The sequence below is a fragment of the Nyctereutes procyonoides genome, unplaced genomic scaffold, assembly GCF_905146905.1.
Source record: "Nyctereutes procyonoides isolate TBG_1078 unplaced genomic scaffold, NYPRO_anot_genome, whole genome shotgun sequence".
In the NCBI taxonomy this organism is placed as follows: Eukaryota; Metazoa; Chordata; class Mammalia; order Carnivora; family Canidae; genus Nyctereutes; species Nyctereutes procyonoides.
Window position 1 is genome coordinate 38178898 of NW_026575020.1, and position 14566 is coordinate 38193463.

The window sequence follows — 14566 nt, forward strand, 5'->3', positions numbered from 1 at the left end:
ATTTTGTTCCTAATTTTTAAGAACTTCATTTAAAATTATTAACTCTTAGGCTAATATTTTTATTCTCACTTTGGTGCCACATTGGGCATAAAAAGAAGCACCTATTAGCTCTTTCTGATGGGCCTGACTAAAATATTCCCTTCCTTCTTGAATTTCTGAGAAGCCTGAGGTTTGCTCGAGGCTAGCCTATGGCAATGTCCACAGTCCCTAGTTTCCAGTTAATTAAGTACATGTTGAAAATGCCTTTTCAGGGCTGCCTGCCTTCTTTCCTTGGGAAAGCATGGTGTGATATGGGATCCTCCTCAACCCAGGACACTGAGGTGAGAAAGGTACAGGTTGGGACATGAGGTAGTCTTAAGAGAGGAGGGGGCCCACCCTTACCCGTCGCCCCAGGGACTCTGGCCTCTGGTTGTTGAGGGCCCTGACCCAGGACCACTGCTCTGTCCTCATTCTGAGCCCAGAAGATAGGGGAGGGTTTTTAGAACAGCCGAACCAACCCCTACCTGGTCTGGCCACCTCATGGCTAGTCTGTTCTCACTCCTCCTCAGCCTGCGGCCCTGCTGAGGCTGAGACATAAGAAGGGACAGCAGATGAGATGGGCAGCAGGAGGTCCTCTTTGTCCCTGAGCTCTCAATGCACAGTCCTAGCAAGAACAGGGTCAGTGGGGGTGCCATTCTACCTCCTGGCCCACTCCCACAGAGAGCAGGGCAAAGGGTCCCCATGACTCTTGTGGGCTCCATCATGGGTGCTTGTGAAGGCTGGCCACTTGAGGAAAGCACCAGGTGTAGCCTGAGCTCTGGCCACCAGGCTGAAATGTCCATGTGTGTGATCTCAGGGAAAGCAAACCTGGAGACAAGGCCAAATGACCTCGCATTCATCAGACAATGGGAACCCTCCTTCCTGCCTGGCCACAGTGGCATACAGAGTGATTAAGATGTGTCTGCAGACCAATGGAGGGCTATGTGTTGGCTCCAGGGGTCTCTGGCCTGGGACCTCCCTATCCTCTAGCTGGTATTTGGCTCTTTTTCTCTTCCTGGCCTGGGTCAAGGTTGTCACCAGGGCTGGGGCCTGGTCAACAAGTCAGTTGAAGAGTGTGGAACCTAGGCTTCAGAGCTATGAGGTAAGGTGTTGCCCTGGCCCTAGCCTGGCCTCGTTCCTGTGGGAGGGGCCAGCCCACTCCTATACTCTTAGCTGTGGTTGAGGTCACAGTCCACCCATGCAAGTGTGAAAGTATAGAGCTAAGGCTGTGTTCTCACAGCATCATCAGTCAGGACCAGCTGGTGGGTCTCTGAGATGGGAAGCTCTGCTTTGCTGAAGAGTGTTCTGGCTGCTCTTTCAGGGCAGATGCTGGCCTCTGGGCCCAGGCAGGGTGGCCCTGACTTCCAGGGAGAGGGAATCTGTTCCCCTTTGTAGAGCAGGAGCGAAATGGCCTGGGAGTGAAGGGAGGCCCCAGTGGGGCCAAGCACTGTGCAGGTGAAGGTGAGGAAGGGAGGCCCAGGTGGCACAGTGAACTGTGGTCACCGAGTTGTATCAGAAAGAGTGGCATTTAACAAAAGTTTTCAAAGACCGTGAGGCAGACCCTCCCCTCCGGCTCACCCATGGTTCTTTTGGAAAGTCTCAAATGCTTACATGCATCTGAGGCAGTGAACTGTTTCTAGTGGACATGGAAAGAAGCTAGTACAAGATGGAAATGCAGACTGGAGGCTGGGCCACAGGGGCTGGAGGCCAGGGGTCAGCCTGAGTCTCAGAGTGGACTAGAGAGCTCATCCTAGCCCACTGGCATCTTCCAAAGCAGGTGGTCTCCTGCTTCCTTCATCATGCTAGGAGAACGAGAAATAGGACGTTCTCCCAGAGGGCTTCTGGAGGCAGGGCTGGGCAGCTGCACAGGTGAGCCAGCTGGGAGACCAGTTCAAGCAGGAGGTCCCACCCAAAAGGCACCTACTATGGACATTCCAATGTAGAGTAAATAGAATGCCAAATTCTAAGTGAAAGAGAGAAAACAGAAATGCTGTATCTTACAGGGTTCGCTACTGATTAAGGATAGCGAACCTACAGGGGGTCAGGAACCCTCACAGTCTTCCTTCCTGGTGGCTCTGGTCTGGGTCATAGGTACTCATCAGGAGCAGTATTTGTTGCCCTCAGTGACTAGTGTGGTGTCTGGCAGGATGCCATGGCTTAATAAACATCCACTGATTGAATGAATGAGAGAATGAGGGGGTGAATGAACCAGTGTATAAGGTCAGGTCTGGATCCTGGTGCCATGCCTGCAAGTTTCCCCCTGAGTATCCCCTCATTGGCCTATGGCCAGGGGACACTGGCTTGCCTGTGAGCCCTGTCCATCAGGGCATTCCTAGGAGTCCCCTGACTGATGCTGACACAAGTCAGACTTTTGCTCATCAGATCTGGAGTCTACCCTAGAGCCTGCCTGGTTCTCATCTCCTCTGCTGGGCTGGCCCTAAGGCGCAGGCAATGGGGCTTACTGGCCTGAGCAACCCAATCAAGAACAGAGCAAATATCCCCCCAGGAGTCCTTCAGCAGGGACAGAGGGAGCAGGTTCCAAGGGCTCATGTTGGTGTTCCTTCCCTTTTCCAGATCTCCATCTAGGGTCTCACAAAGGTGCCACACTGACCAAATGACATGGGGCCAGGCCCTGTGCCTGTCACAATGGCCCTCTGGATGAGGCCAGAAGCATAGTGGTAAAGAGGTGGTCTCAGCAGTCAGGAGGATGTGGATTTGGGTCAGCTTTGCTCTACCAAAGGAGCGTGAAGCAGGACGAGTCACTTCACCTCTCTGACCCTTACTGTCCATAGGTGTAAAATGGGGACACTAAGAATAACCACTGTGTAGAAGTGCTTGAGGATTCGATGAGGCCAAGATAGCACCTGGCACACACGGTATGCTCAACAAAGATCACTTATGACTTATCACTTACATCCCTCTGCCCTGTGAGGACTGGCTGGGTGTGTTCATCTCCTCTCTGGCCATTTTATGATTATGGGGACTGATGAGACAGGAAGCTTCAGCACCAGAGAAGTGAGGAATGTGGAGAGTGTGAGAGTGTGAGTGTGTGTGAGACAGAGAGAGATAGAGTATGCACACATGTGTGAGGTCTATATACGTGTGAGCTGTGTGAATGTACACGTGCATATGTATACCTACATAGGTGTGAGTACACAAGTGTATGTATGGATGTGTACACACAGCATTTCTTGTAAAACATGTATCAAATGCATGTGGGAGACTGTGTGTAAGTGTGTGTGTGTGTGTGTGTGTAGAGTGTACATAACTGTGTGTGTGCACTTGTCTGTGTGCACAGGTCTCTGCACGCTGGTGGCAGGGCTACTCTGAAGGGTGGTGCAAACCTGCCTCCCTGAAGCATTCTGTGTCAGTGGATTTCTCTCTGCCTCTCCTCAGACCTAGAGTCACTGTGTTGTCCTTCACCTTTGGTGGCACCATAGCTCCCTATCCGGAGCTCCCTATCCGGAGTCCGTCTTTCCAGAGCCTGCCTGGTGCCTGGCACAAAGAAAGCCTCAGCATGTGGAGTACATGCAGTGGGTGGATTCCTGAGCAGGAGGCCCCACTCCTGGGGCAGAAGGGCTCACCATAGGGAGCCAAACCCTGGGCTGGGTCAGCCCAAGGCCTGAGGCCATGGGAGTGTAACACTCTCAGATCCCACCAGGCGGAGCCACTTGCCCATCTCCACACCAGGCCCATCTCTGGCTTCTGGTTTTAAAAACCCACATTTCAGACCAAATCTGCTCGCAGGTTTCCTCAGCAGCTCGGCCTAAGGAAGAGGTGCTGGCCTCGGGCTCCTGGGGCTAGCTCTGGATTGGATGATGAGTGGGGCTGCTCAGAACATGGGGCTGGGACCCCCACCCCACACCCATCCTGCTCTTCCACCCCTCACTCCGAGTGGGCCCTACCCCTGGTCCGAACTGACTTGAGGAGCCACAGAGCAGCCTCCCCAGGCTGGGCCAGTGAGGGGTGGTGGGGGTGGGGGTTGGTCCCCTCCCGGAGCGCTGAGTGCCACCCTGGGAGGGAGGCTGAGCTGAGGCCACACTCACCTTTCCAGCCCTGAAGACATCTCTTCACTAAACTCTGAGCTCTCACTACTGCCTGGAAAAGGAACACAGATCAATGAACATGGCAGCCTCACAGAAGAGGGGACAATCCCAAAGGAGTCTATTCTCCTGGGCCAGCAGGCTCAGGCCCCTGAGCTCCACAGAAGTGCCAGAGAAACAGCTTTCTGGCCCTGTGGGCAACTGTGTAACTTGGGATTTTGCTGCTGCTATTTCTGACTCATTCTCCTGGGAGAGTCAAAAGAACTATGCCCTCCCACTGTTCCAGGGTCCTCCACTCTCTTCCTGCTGCCTCTCTTTTTTTTTTTTTAAAGATTTTATTTATTTATCCACAAGAGACACACAGAGAGAGAGAGGTGTAGAGACACAGGCAGAGGGAGAAGCAGGCTCCATGCAGGGAGCCCAAAGTGGGACTTGATCCCAGGTCTCCAGGATCACACCCTGGGCTGAAGGAAGCACCAAACCGCTGAGCCACCCGGGCTGCCCCCTGCTGCCTCTCTGAAGGCTGCAGCTGCCTGCCCACTCGCCCACCAAGCTCTGTGCCCCTTGGCCTCTGTGTTGGCCTGGCCTGGCCCTACCACTGCCTTCCTCCTGGTCCAAGTGAAACCAGTGGTAGAACAAGCCTCACCTAGTGAAGACAGGGGCCAAATGAGCACTTGTTCTCCCAAGGGCCAGGAATGTCACAGAGCAGCTGCCTGGCATTAGACAGAAGCCTTGAGGAAGTGGTCCTTCACCTGGCCAGCATACACAAGAGAGGCTCCACCTCCCCCGGCTGCCCCTCTGGGGTGGACTGGGACACCTGTTAACAGCATGCTGCTGAGTGCCTTTGTACTCTCCCTCAGTTCAACACTTGGCCTGGGCTGTCTGCTGGCATCAACTCTGGGCAGGGGGAGAGGGGAAGGGAGGAGGTCTCCAGCACCTTGGGAGTCACCAGGTGGAGAGGGCTCCAAACAGGGCACATGCACACATGACAGCTTGCTCCTGGGCTTTCAGCTCCATCCGGAAAAACATCTACATTTCCCAAGAGGAGGAACCGAGAACCAAATTGCCTGGTGATCTCCTGTCGTGCCTGACTAGGTTTTCTGTCTCAGGAATAGCAAGGCCTGGGCTAAGGCACAGCTCAGAAAGTTTCCTGGATGTAAAACAGCTGTCCTGCTGCCCAGCTGAACGCTATGGGGCTGGCATTTCCCAGACTGGCTCCTCAGAACCTCATCCTCATCTCATTCCCTATCCCATTCCAGGACACTCCAAGGAAAAGGGTTCTGTGACCAGGCTGGGCGAACCTGCAGACTCTACTGCCTTTATGGGGATCCATAATCCCCCACTGGCATATTCGAGTCTCTGAGAATGGACCTGCTTACCTGATTCAACCCAGCCTCTCTCCAACATACTGACCCCAGAATTCTTCTCCCCAACACATTGACACCTATGAACCATGGGCTACACTGTCCTAAGCTGTGGTAAAGCCCTGATGGGGTCCAATAATGATGACTTCCTCCCAGGTGAGAAGGCAGACACAGACCTTGCTTGTTACAGCCTTTCCGGGGGCAGGAGACAGCTGTCCTTGCAGTGACACCGCCTCAGAGACTGGCCTTGTTTCACAGGGATGTGCGACATGGAATTCCCACCCTTCCCCTTCCTCCCAGTGCTCAGGGGCCCCCCACCCTGTAGACAGTACCCAGATCAAACCCCAGCCTGGCAACTGTCTAAGCTGCCACAGGCCTAGGAGGGCTCCCAGGTAAGGGAAGCAGACAGACACACAGACACACAGACTATGGAAGCACAGGCACACTGAAAAGGCACAGCCAGTGGAGACTGCACTTGTTTGATGGCAGTAATGACAGATGACGGCACTGCAGGGGGGCGGGCCTGTGACCAGAGCTCAACAGTGTCCTCAGCTCTGGCTCAACGTCTCTCCATCCCAGCCTCAGCACTTCAGTTTCCATTCCTCCCACTGACATAAGTACCATTTCTGGCTAAAGCTCAGACATGCAATTTTATCCCTGAAGATCAATTTTTCATCCTCCCTAACTCTGGCTTCTCAGTGTGAAGACAAGTACACAAGAAGAACCCGGTGGTCCACCCAGCTGCTGTCTCCAGGCAGTTTCCCCCACTTGGCCTTGTATACTGGGCCTTGTGGCTCCCCCAGGACACAAGCCTCATTGGGGCAGCAGCCAGGCTTTGGCAGTTGCCAACCAATGACAGCAGGTCTCAGGTGTGCATCTGGCTGCTCCTTCCACCTGCCTGCCATGTTCAGGGCTACCAACAAGATGAGACAGACCCAGGGCACTTCGTGAAGTCCTGGAGACCAGGAATCAAAGGCCTCCCTGGCTCTGGCGACTCCTGTGGGGGGACCTTTCTGCAGGGGGCGAGGGGCCACCGGGCGCTGCACGGTGACAGAGACAGACATGGAGTACACGCTGGACTGTGGCCTGCCTGCTGTCATGTGCAGGCCGGAGACGCTTACCTAGGGAGAGTCCATTGGTGACGGCAGAGGAGGAGGTGAGGGCAAGGCCCCTGCGGGGGCTGCGAGACTCTAGGACACTGTCGTCCAGCAGGTGCCTCGCTTTCTCCGATGGGAATGTCGCACTTTTACTCTCAACTACACTCAACTGACACATCATACTGGAAAATGGAAAGGAAGAAAGAAGGCAAAGCTCCTTATCCTCAGAGTAACAGTGAGTACACCTGCCCTGGGGTCTTGAGCAGATGGTGCAGCTGAAGGAAAAAGACTTCCACCCAGAATTATGGCACAGTCCAGGCTCTGCCCTAGCTCATGGCATGACCTTGGGCAAGTCACATCCTGTCTCTGAGCCTCAGTTTCCCCATTTGTCAAATGGGGGCTCACGATACTTGCCCTGTCTGTCTCTCAGGATGATGACAAAGCTCAAGTGAGTGGACAGCACTTGTGAACGATGGAGCCACACAAGTGAAGGGGCAGCATGACCCTGTGGGCAGCGTGCCTGATTCTGGAGCCACGCATCTGATTCAAATTCTTGTTCCAACCTTACTTACCATTGTGAAGTACTTCAACCTATTGAACCTCACAGGACTCCTTCTTACAATGTATATACTATAGCACCTACCTGGGAGGCCTGCAGGGACTCAATGATATAGTGCTTGACAGGCATGTATCAGACTATCTAACACAGAGCAAGCCCTAGACACTCAGAGAGCAACCCCCCACCCAGTCTTTGAGTGACTCCAAGGCCAGCTTGAGCTGACTGAGGCTTGTGTCTTAGTGGTGGAAGGAAGGGAGAGAGAGAAGGACGGAAGGGAAAGAGGAAGAGAGGGAAGGAGAGGAGGAAAGAACAGGGGGAAGAGGGCTCCAACTGTTCGAGAGTCTGTGACCAGCACCCCAGGGACACAGGCATGGCTGCCCCAGCCATGTGAGGTCCACACGTGCCCCCCAGCTGTCAGTCCCATAAGGCTGGGCAAACTAGTGGCAGGTTCACTGCTCTGCAGGCTTTCTGAGACAACTGGCAAGCAGACACTCTGAGCCCCAACACTGGCAGGTGCTTTAAGACATTTCCAGAGCCCCTGCCAGCCTGAAGGGAGGGACCAGCCTTCAGGAAGATGAACTCAGCAGATGGCTAAGGGAGCCCCCCAGTGGTCACACATTCCCAGCCACCAAGGAGCCCATGCCCCAGCTCAATCTAGTCTGGAGCCCATAGTGGGTGGGGGTTGGGGGGGGGTCTGCTCAGTCACCCACTTGTTTCCCAGGCTGTGGCTCTTCCTGTGTCTTGGGACAGGGGGTGTGGGGAGGCTGCCAGCCACAGATGCATCAGGACAGGTGGGCCGTCGGCTGAACCTTGCAGAACTGGAGCCAGTGGAGGGGCCTGTGAACAGAGCAGAGAGCAATGGTCGGGGCTGGGCTGCAGATGCTCGGAGGAGGGGGCCCCGGGGGGGTAAGGCACCAGACCCGGCTGTTGTGTGCAGGGCATGGTTCACAGAAACCTCGTGGTTTCCCACTCATGAGACACTGATCTCTCACTGGCAGGATAACCAGCCTCTGAACTGCCTGTCAAGATGGCCAGTGTCCTGCTATGCATGATGCCCCTCAACCAGGCAGTGCCACTGGCTAATACAGGGGTGAATGTGCAGATGGAGGTGGGGGTGCGGGGGGGGTGCTAGACGTGGGGACCAGCAGCCTAGCCTGGTTTCCCCATGGCAACACTTATCCAGGGCCACCGAGCTGGGTGAAAATTGAGGCTGAACAGTGTGTCTTCTGAGTCCAAATCCAGTGCCCATGCCCTGGGCCTCTATAGCACTTCCTGTTCTCTGCCTGCTCAGTCAACAAAAGGGCATGGAGGGCTTCTCAGGGGAGGCAGCAGATTTACGGAGGTGGGGCATGGCTAGGGAAGCCTATCGATTACTGCCTGGTGACCTTAGATAGGTTACTTAACTTCATCCCTGAGCCTTGGTTTCCTCATCTGAAAAGTGGGAAGAACTCAATTGACCTTGTAGGTGGTTGGGAGGTCATGAGGTCATGTACATGGAGTTTCACAGACAGTGCTCCTACTCGTTTGATTCTGATCATTATTACCATGTCCTCCCCAGCTCCAGTCATGGGATCCATGGGAGGTCATGAGAGCCAGGCCCACAAACCACACTGGGTGCCGAATGCAGAGACTGAGGCAGAATCCTTAGTGTGGGCCATGTCCAAGGCTGTAATTTGAGGGGCATGGTCCTATCTACTATTGTACCCTTTTGTTTTTGTGGCTTGGGAAGGGAGGTCTTGAAGGGAGAGGATCCAGTTGCTAGCCTAACCTTGGCTACCTGGGACAGATGCTGGAAATAGCAGCCAGCACTTCCACAAAGGAGCTGGGCTGCTCCCTGCAGAACGTTATCAGACACACAGTAAGTTTAGGAGCTGCTGCCTAGCCATGTGGGGGAACTTTCTCTTCTGTATGGCCTGAGGTCCACCCAGGGCTTCAGATCCTCCACCACAAGATGCTGTAGGTCCACAAGGGACCTAAGGGGTCCCTGTTCTCCAGCGTGCTTGCTCATCCTCATTTTCATCTCTAGTTCCCAGCCTGTCACTGCAGAAAGTCTAGCTCCCTTCTGTCCTCCCTGAAGGCTCAGAAGACAGAGGAACACACATGGTCTGGGCAAAGACTTCCCACTTCCCACTGTCACCCTTGCTCCCTTTCCACATCTCATAGTGCACAGACACCTCCTCCTTCAGATCACTCATGATCCCTCGCACCCCATCACCAATCCCCCTGTCCTTAAGTCCCTTGCACAACTCCTAGACCTCTCCCTCTCAAGTGATGTGACTCTCCACATCCATGAGAAAAGCTCCAGCCTTGCAATCGCCACAGGTGCCCCCATCCACATGCATCTCCCTGCTGTGCCTGGACCTGGGACTGGTCTCCTCCTAGTTCTACCTGTTCTGAGAATTCACGTCTTTGCCTCCCCTCCTTTCTCTGGCCCCTTCCCCCTCATCTCTTTTCTGTGAAATAAGGCTTCTTGGCCCATCTTCATTCCAGCCAGTTGAACCCCCTAGAGGCCTGTGTTCCTCATAGCTCTGCCTCTGCCCCTATACCCAACCCTCAAGTCACTGCAATCTGGTTTCCATACCCAATGACATTTCCTCCTTTCTGTGAAACTAATGAACACCCATCATCCTTCTCCCCAGAGCCTGCAGCATCTGGAGCTAGCGACCAATCCTTCTCAAAAGCTGTACATCCTGGGTGTCTGTGATGTCTCACTCTCCTGCCTCTTCCTGTGTCTCTTCATCACTGTCACTCTGTTGCCTCAGAGGCCTCCTTATCCTCCAACAAGCTCTCACACTGGTGTTTTCTACACAGGCCTCCCTCTTTGGCTCCTGGTTTTGATTTGATTTTAACTCACTAGATATGCCAATAACTCTAAAATGTATACTTTTCTGAACCTGAGACCAATATATACAGGACTCTTCCACCTGAGCTTTCCTAAAGTATCCGAAGTTCAGATCAGGGAAGGCTGAACTTGGAACCTCCTGCTATATTTCCAACTCTACACACTCAGCCACCTGGCCTGGAAGGCAGGGTTGTCTTGGGTTCTCCCGGACTATGACCTGCCTCTTCTCTTTTTTTTTTTTTTTTAAAGATTTTATTTATTTATTCATGAGAGAGGCAGAGAGAGAGAGAGAGAGAGAGAGAGAGAGAGAGAGAGAGAGAGGCAGAGGGAGAATCAGGCTCGGCTCCATGCAGGGAGCCCGACGCAGGACTCGATCCTGTGTCCCCAGGATCAGGCCCTGGGCTGAAGGCTGTGCTAAACCACTGAGCCCCCCAGGCTTCCCTGCCTCTTCTCTTCTTACCTCCTCTTCAATTGCCACACACCAAGGCTCCCAGATTCTGTACCTCCTCTCGCACCCATTTTTTGTTGCTTATGTCACTGCCTAGTCTGAGTCCTGACACTTCTTCTACCTCCAAGCTGAGCCTCTGAAACCCAACCCCCATCAGCTACGTGAGTGTGTGAAAAAATGAGAAGCTGGGCACGCCATTTCCTTGCTTGAAACTGCCTGACCTGGCCATTTAAGCTGATCTTAAAATCCTACTGGAAAAATAAAGGGGCAAAGTAGCCAAGACAGTTCTTAAGAATAGTAGACGTCTCACCTTACCAGATATCAGACCAAAACCCAAAACAATAATGATTCACATAGTTTGGTGTTGGGGCAGGGATAGAGAAACAGTTCAGTAAATCAGAAGGGAGAGCCCAGACTTGCTTCATGATGGTGGAGGCATTATACGTCAGTGGGGACGGAGGGTCTTTTTGGTATACAGTGTTAGAACCACTGGGAGAAAGATGAAATTAGAGTCCTTCCACCTTATATTACACAAGTGGATTCATGTCATGAATGTGAAAAGCAAAAATGCAAACTACTGGGAAAAAATAAGGCAATTATTGGGACCTTCGGGAAAGAATCAAAAAGTATAAACCCTAAAAGGAAAAAAAAATTGAATACAGAGGCACTAGGGTGGCTCAATCAGGTAAGGGTCTGCCTTTGGCTCAGATCATGATCTCAGGGTTCTGGGCTCCCTGCTCATCGGGGAGTATGCTTCTCCTCCTTCTTCTGCACCCTGCCCCGCTCTTGCGCATGCTCTCTCTTAAATAAATAAATATAATCTTTTAAAAAATTGAATACACTATATTGCATTAAACCTAAACATTTCTGCACCAAAACAAATAAAAGATAGCAAAAACAATGTTAAAAGGCAAGTTGTAGTCTGGGAGAAGAGATCTGTCATCCATATCACCAGCAAAGGATTTGTGTTGAGATATATAAAGAATTTCAAATATTAGTAAGAGAGACAAATCACACAGAGAAGTGGGTAAAGGACACATGTGGGAAATTCACAGAACTCCACATGACCAACAACTACAAGGAAATGTGCTTAACCTCACTGGGAATAACGGGAATGCAAATTACATAGCACAAGTGAGAAAAAAACACTTTTACCTTATTAGATTGTAAAAAATTAATTAGCCTGACAATATCAAGCATTGGCTAGGATGTGGAAGGACGGGAACGCTAGTTCAGGGCTCAAGGGAGTGTCAAACATTTGGAAGGCAATTAGCAATGTCGAGTAAAGGGGAAGATGCCATGCCTCTGTGAGCAGGGGATTCCAATTCACAAATAGGGAGGCAGCACCTCAAGAGCTTAAGCTTCAGGGTCAGGAGCTGGTTGGCAATGTAACCAGGTTCAAGTCTAGGCACTGTGAATCCATGGAGTAGACACCTGGGACCGCCTGCCCACCACTTCCTCCAGGAATCCCCCTACCCACCACTGATGGGGTCACAAGGGAGACAATGCAGCCAACATAGCCTTGCTCTTAGCCCAGGGCATGAATAGACACCTTCCCCAGGATTATCAGATTTGAGCCTAGAACATGTTTGAGGACAATTACATTTTGGTGGTGAGAAAAAAAAAACCTAGACACTGTCGATGGCCACATTTCCCTGCTTATGGAGAAGAAAGCCGGTCTGTGGAGAGAGACCCATAGAAGAAGCCAAAAAGCCAGGTGGGAGGGAGTCCTGTTTTTGATGTCCTACAGCCCAGGGCATCCTGTCCCTCCCTCCCTGGCTGCTCAGCCCTTCCAGCTCTCTTCCTTGTAGCCCAAGGAACTGAGTGAGGGGGCCCCACCATACCACACTGCCTCTTGGTGGGCTGCCTGGGTGACCTGGCCTGGTGACAGGAGACAGTGGGGGCTGTCTGAGGTCTCAATTCCAGCCTGCACATGGTGTCTCAAAAAGAGGCTCTGGACTTTGCCAACCAGAGACGCCCATAGAAGGCCTTTGAGGAGTGTAGTGTGTGCAGGTACTGAAATTGTACTTAAGCTTAGTGTCTGTTTGCATCTTCCTGGGAAGGCACTCCACACAGTCATCATCTCTAATTGTTAACCAGGGAATGTACCAGAAGCGTCTGGAGAGTGTGTGAGAAGTGGAGTTTCTTGGGCCCCTCCTGGAGGCTCTGATTTCATTGGCTTTAAGGAGAGTCTGGTCATTGGTCTCCAGGTTACGCTCGTGTGCCCCCCCCCCCCCCCCCCCCCCCCGTGAAAACATTCTGCTCAAAAGCAATCTACATCCTGGAGGAAATGTCTTGTGTGGTTGCTACAGAGAGGAAAGGGAAGAGTGGAAGCCATCCTGCTTTTTGTTTTGCACATATTGCTCAATAAATGAATCCATGTGGAGGGGGGGAATTCGCCTTGTTTATCAGTGGCATGGACGCAGGATTACACTGCCTGAGTCACTCTGGCTCCCTCCATGAGTTCAGAAAGTATTCTGTAAAGGTCAGCTTGCATTGCTCCGCCCCCTGTGGTTTGAACTGGAACTCGACTCCTCCTGTAGCAATAATAGTGGTGATAATACGGTTAAGTGTTCCGCACTGGGTCCCGCACTGGGTCCCGGGTACTGCATGCCATCCGTGTGTGTGTGTGTGTGTGTGTGTGTGTGTGTGTGTGTGTGTGTGTGTGTCTCCTAGCAGCCTCCCGTTTCATAGGTGGGAAAACCAGGGCTTATGCAGCTGCCACGTGCAGGACTTAAACTGGGATAGTGGTGGCGGGGTGGAGGTGGGGGCAGGCATTAGTGCAAACCTGAGGCAGAAGAAACAGTGTCACATTTGAGGTGATCTGATAGAAGCAGGTGGCACTTCCTCCAGGAACTCTGTGCTGGGTAAGGTCCAACTGTTGCTCTTGCAGATGAAGGTGGAGAGAGTAACGTCTATTATGCACCAGCTGCGTACTAGGCCTGTCCAAAGACTTCGGTATCCTATTTCATTGACTCGTATGCAGTAATTTTATAATTGCGATTTTAAAGGGACATCTGAGGCACATCAGGTCACACGCTGGAGGGATGCTGGCTTTGTTCCCTTAGCTGGTCATGCGTGCCTAGAGAGCTGGAGTCTCCAAAGCTCTTCTGGTAACCTCCTCTGCTTCTCCACTCTCTCCTGCTCACTCCCTTTCTCACCTCTCTCCACGGGCTTCCTGCATCCTGGCTCTGATCCACTTGTTCCGGCTCTCCTACACCTCTGGACTTGCCTTGGTTTCTTCCGCCTGATTCTCCCTCCAAGACAAGGCCCAGATCTGCCTCCCTCTTCTTGCTGCTTTGGATGGCCTTGGGAGGCATGCCTGACCTCAGATGGCCCTCAGCCCAGCTGAGGGGAAAGGTGGGAGGCCCAAGTAGAAGAGGCTATGATCTCCCTGGGTCCAGGGTCCAAGCTAATGCTGCTCTGGGTGCCCCAGGGCTCAGCCACTCCCACCCCCTGCATTGTTGACCAATAGCCTGGTCTGACGCTGATGCAGAAGAATTTCCATTCATTTGGGACCTAGGGATGGGGGGTGGTTTCTCGGCCAGTAAGTGATGCTCTCTGCTACTAAAAGGCCTCATGTTCCTGCCTCACTAAGCCTGGGGTGACCATCATGTGACAGCACCAGGGACATGCGTCTTCTGGGACTGTTTCTGAGCTAGGCAGTTGGCGAGTTTGTTTCTCCATGTCCCCCGGGGCAAGGGCAGGGGCAGGGGCAGGAGCAGTGATAATGAGCCAGGGTTCTGGTCTTGCTTTGCAGAGCATGGTCCCCGCTGCCCGGTCTGATATGGCACGAACAGCTGGAAAAACTGACCATGTGGCTTGACTATCTCAGAGGATTGCTCTATTTTTCCTCAGCATAATTTTTCCATGAATAATCTTTAAAGCTCTCTAAGTGGCTGTTTCTTTAGCAGTTTTATTGGAACATATGAGAACTGACAGTCTCTGTGGGGAATGAGATATCATGTTGAAAAAAAAATCTGGTTTTCATTACATTTCTCTGAAGAAACCAACAGGCTGCCCAACAGACCACTCATTGATTGGAAGAGAAAAGAGCACAGGGCCTTCTAGCAACTGCTTTGCAGCCGGCGGGAGTTAGGATGATGAATGATCCAAAGAACTCAGGATCCAGAGGCAGACAGACCTGGGCTCCAGTGTTATCTGTTGTTTGCAGGCTGAATGACCTTGGACAAGT

General features: G+C 52.5%; 1 protein-coding gene across 5 annotated transcripts in view; it reads right to left on the reverse strand.

Annotated features, from left to right (window-relative positions):
• The window catches only part of RALGPS1 (Ral GEF with PH domain and SH3 binding motif 1), a 292316-nt gene that overhangs the window by 21289 nt on the left and 256461 nt on the right, over positions 1-14566 (reverse strand). For 4 of the 5 annotated variants that reach the window (XM_055336511.1, XM_055336494.1, XM_055336502.1 and 1 more), the window contains exon 13: positions 7792-7918. In XM_055336511.1, the coding sequence (XP_055192486.1) occupies positions 7792-7918 (127 nt within the window). Of the gene's footprint in view, positions 1-4064; positions 4117-6546; positions 6705-7791; positions 7919-14566 lie in introns of all 5 variants that reach the window. The other variant, XM_055336482.1, reaches the window with a different exon arrangement.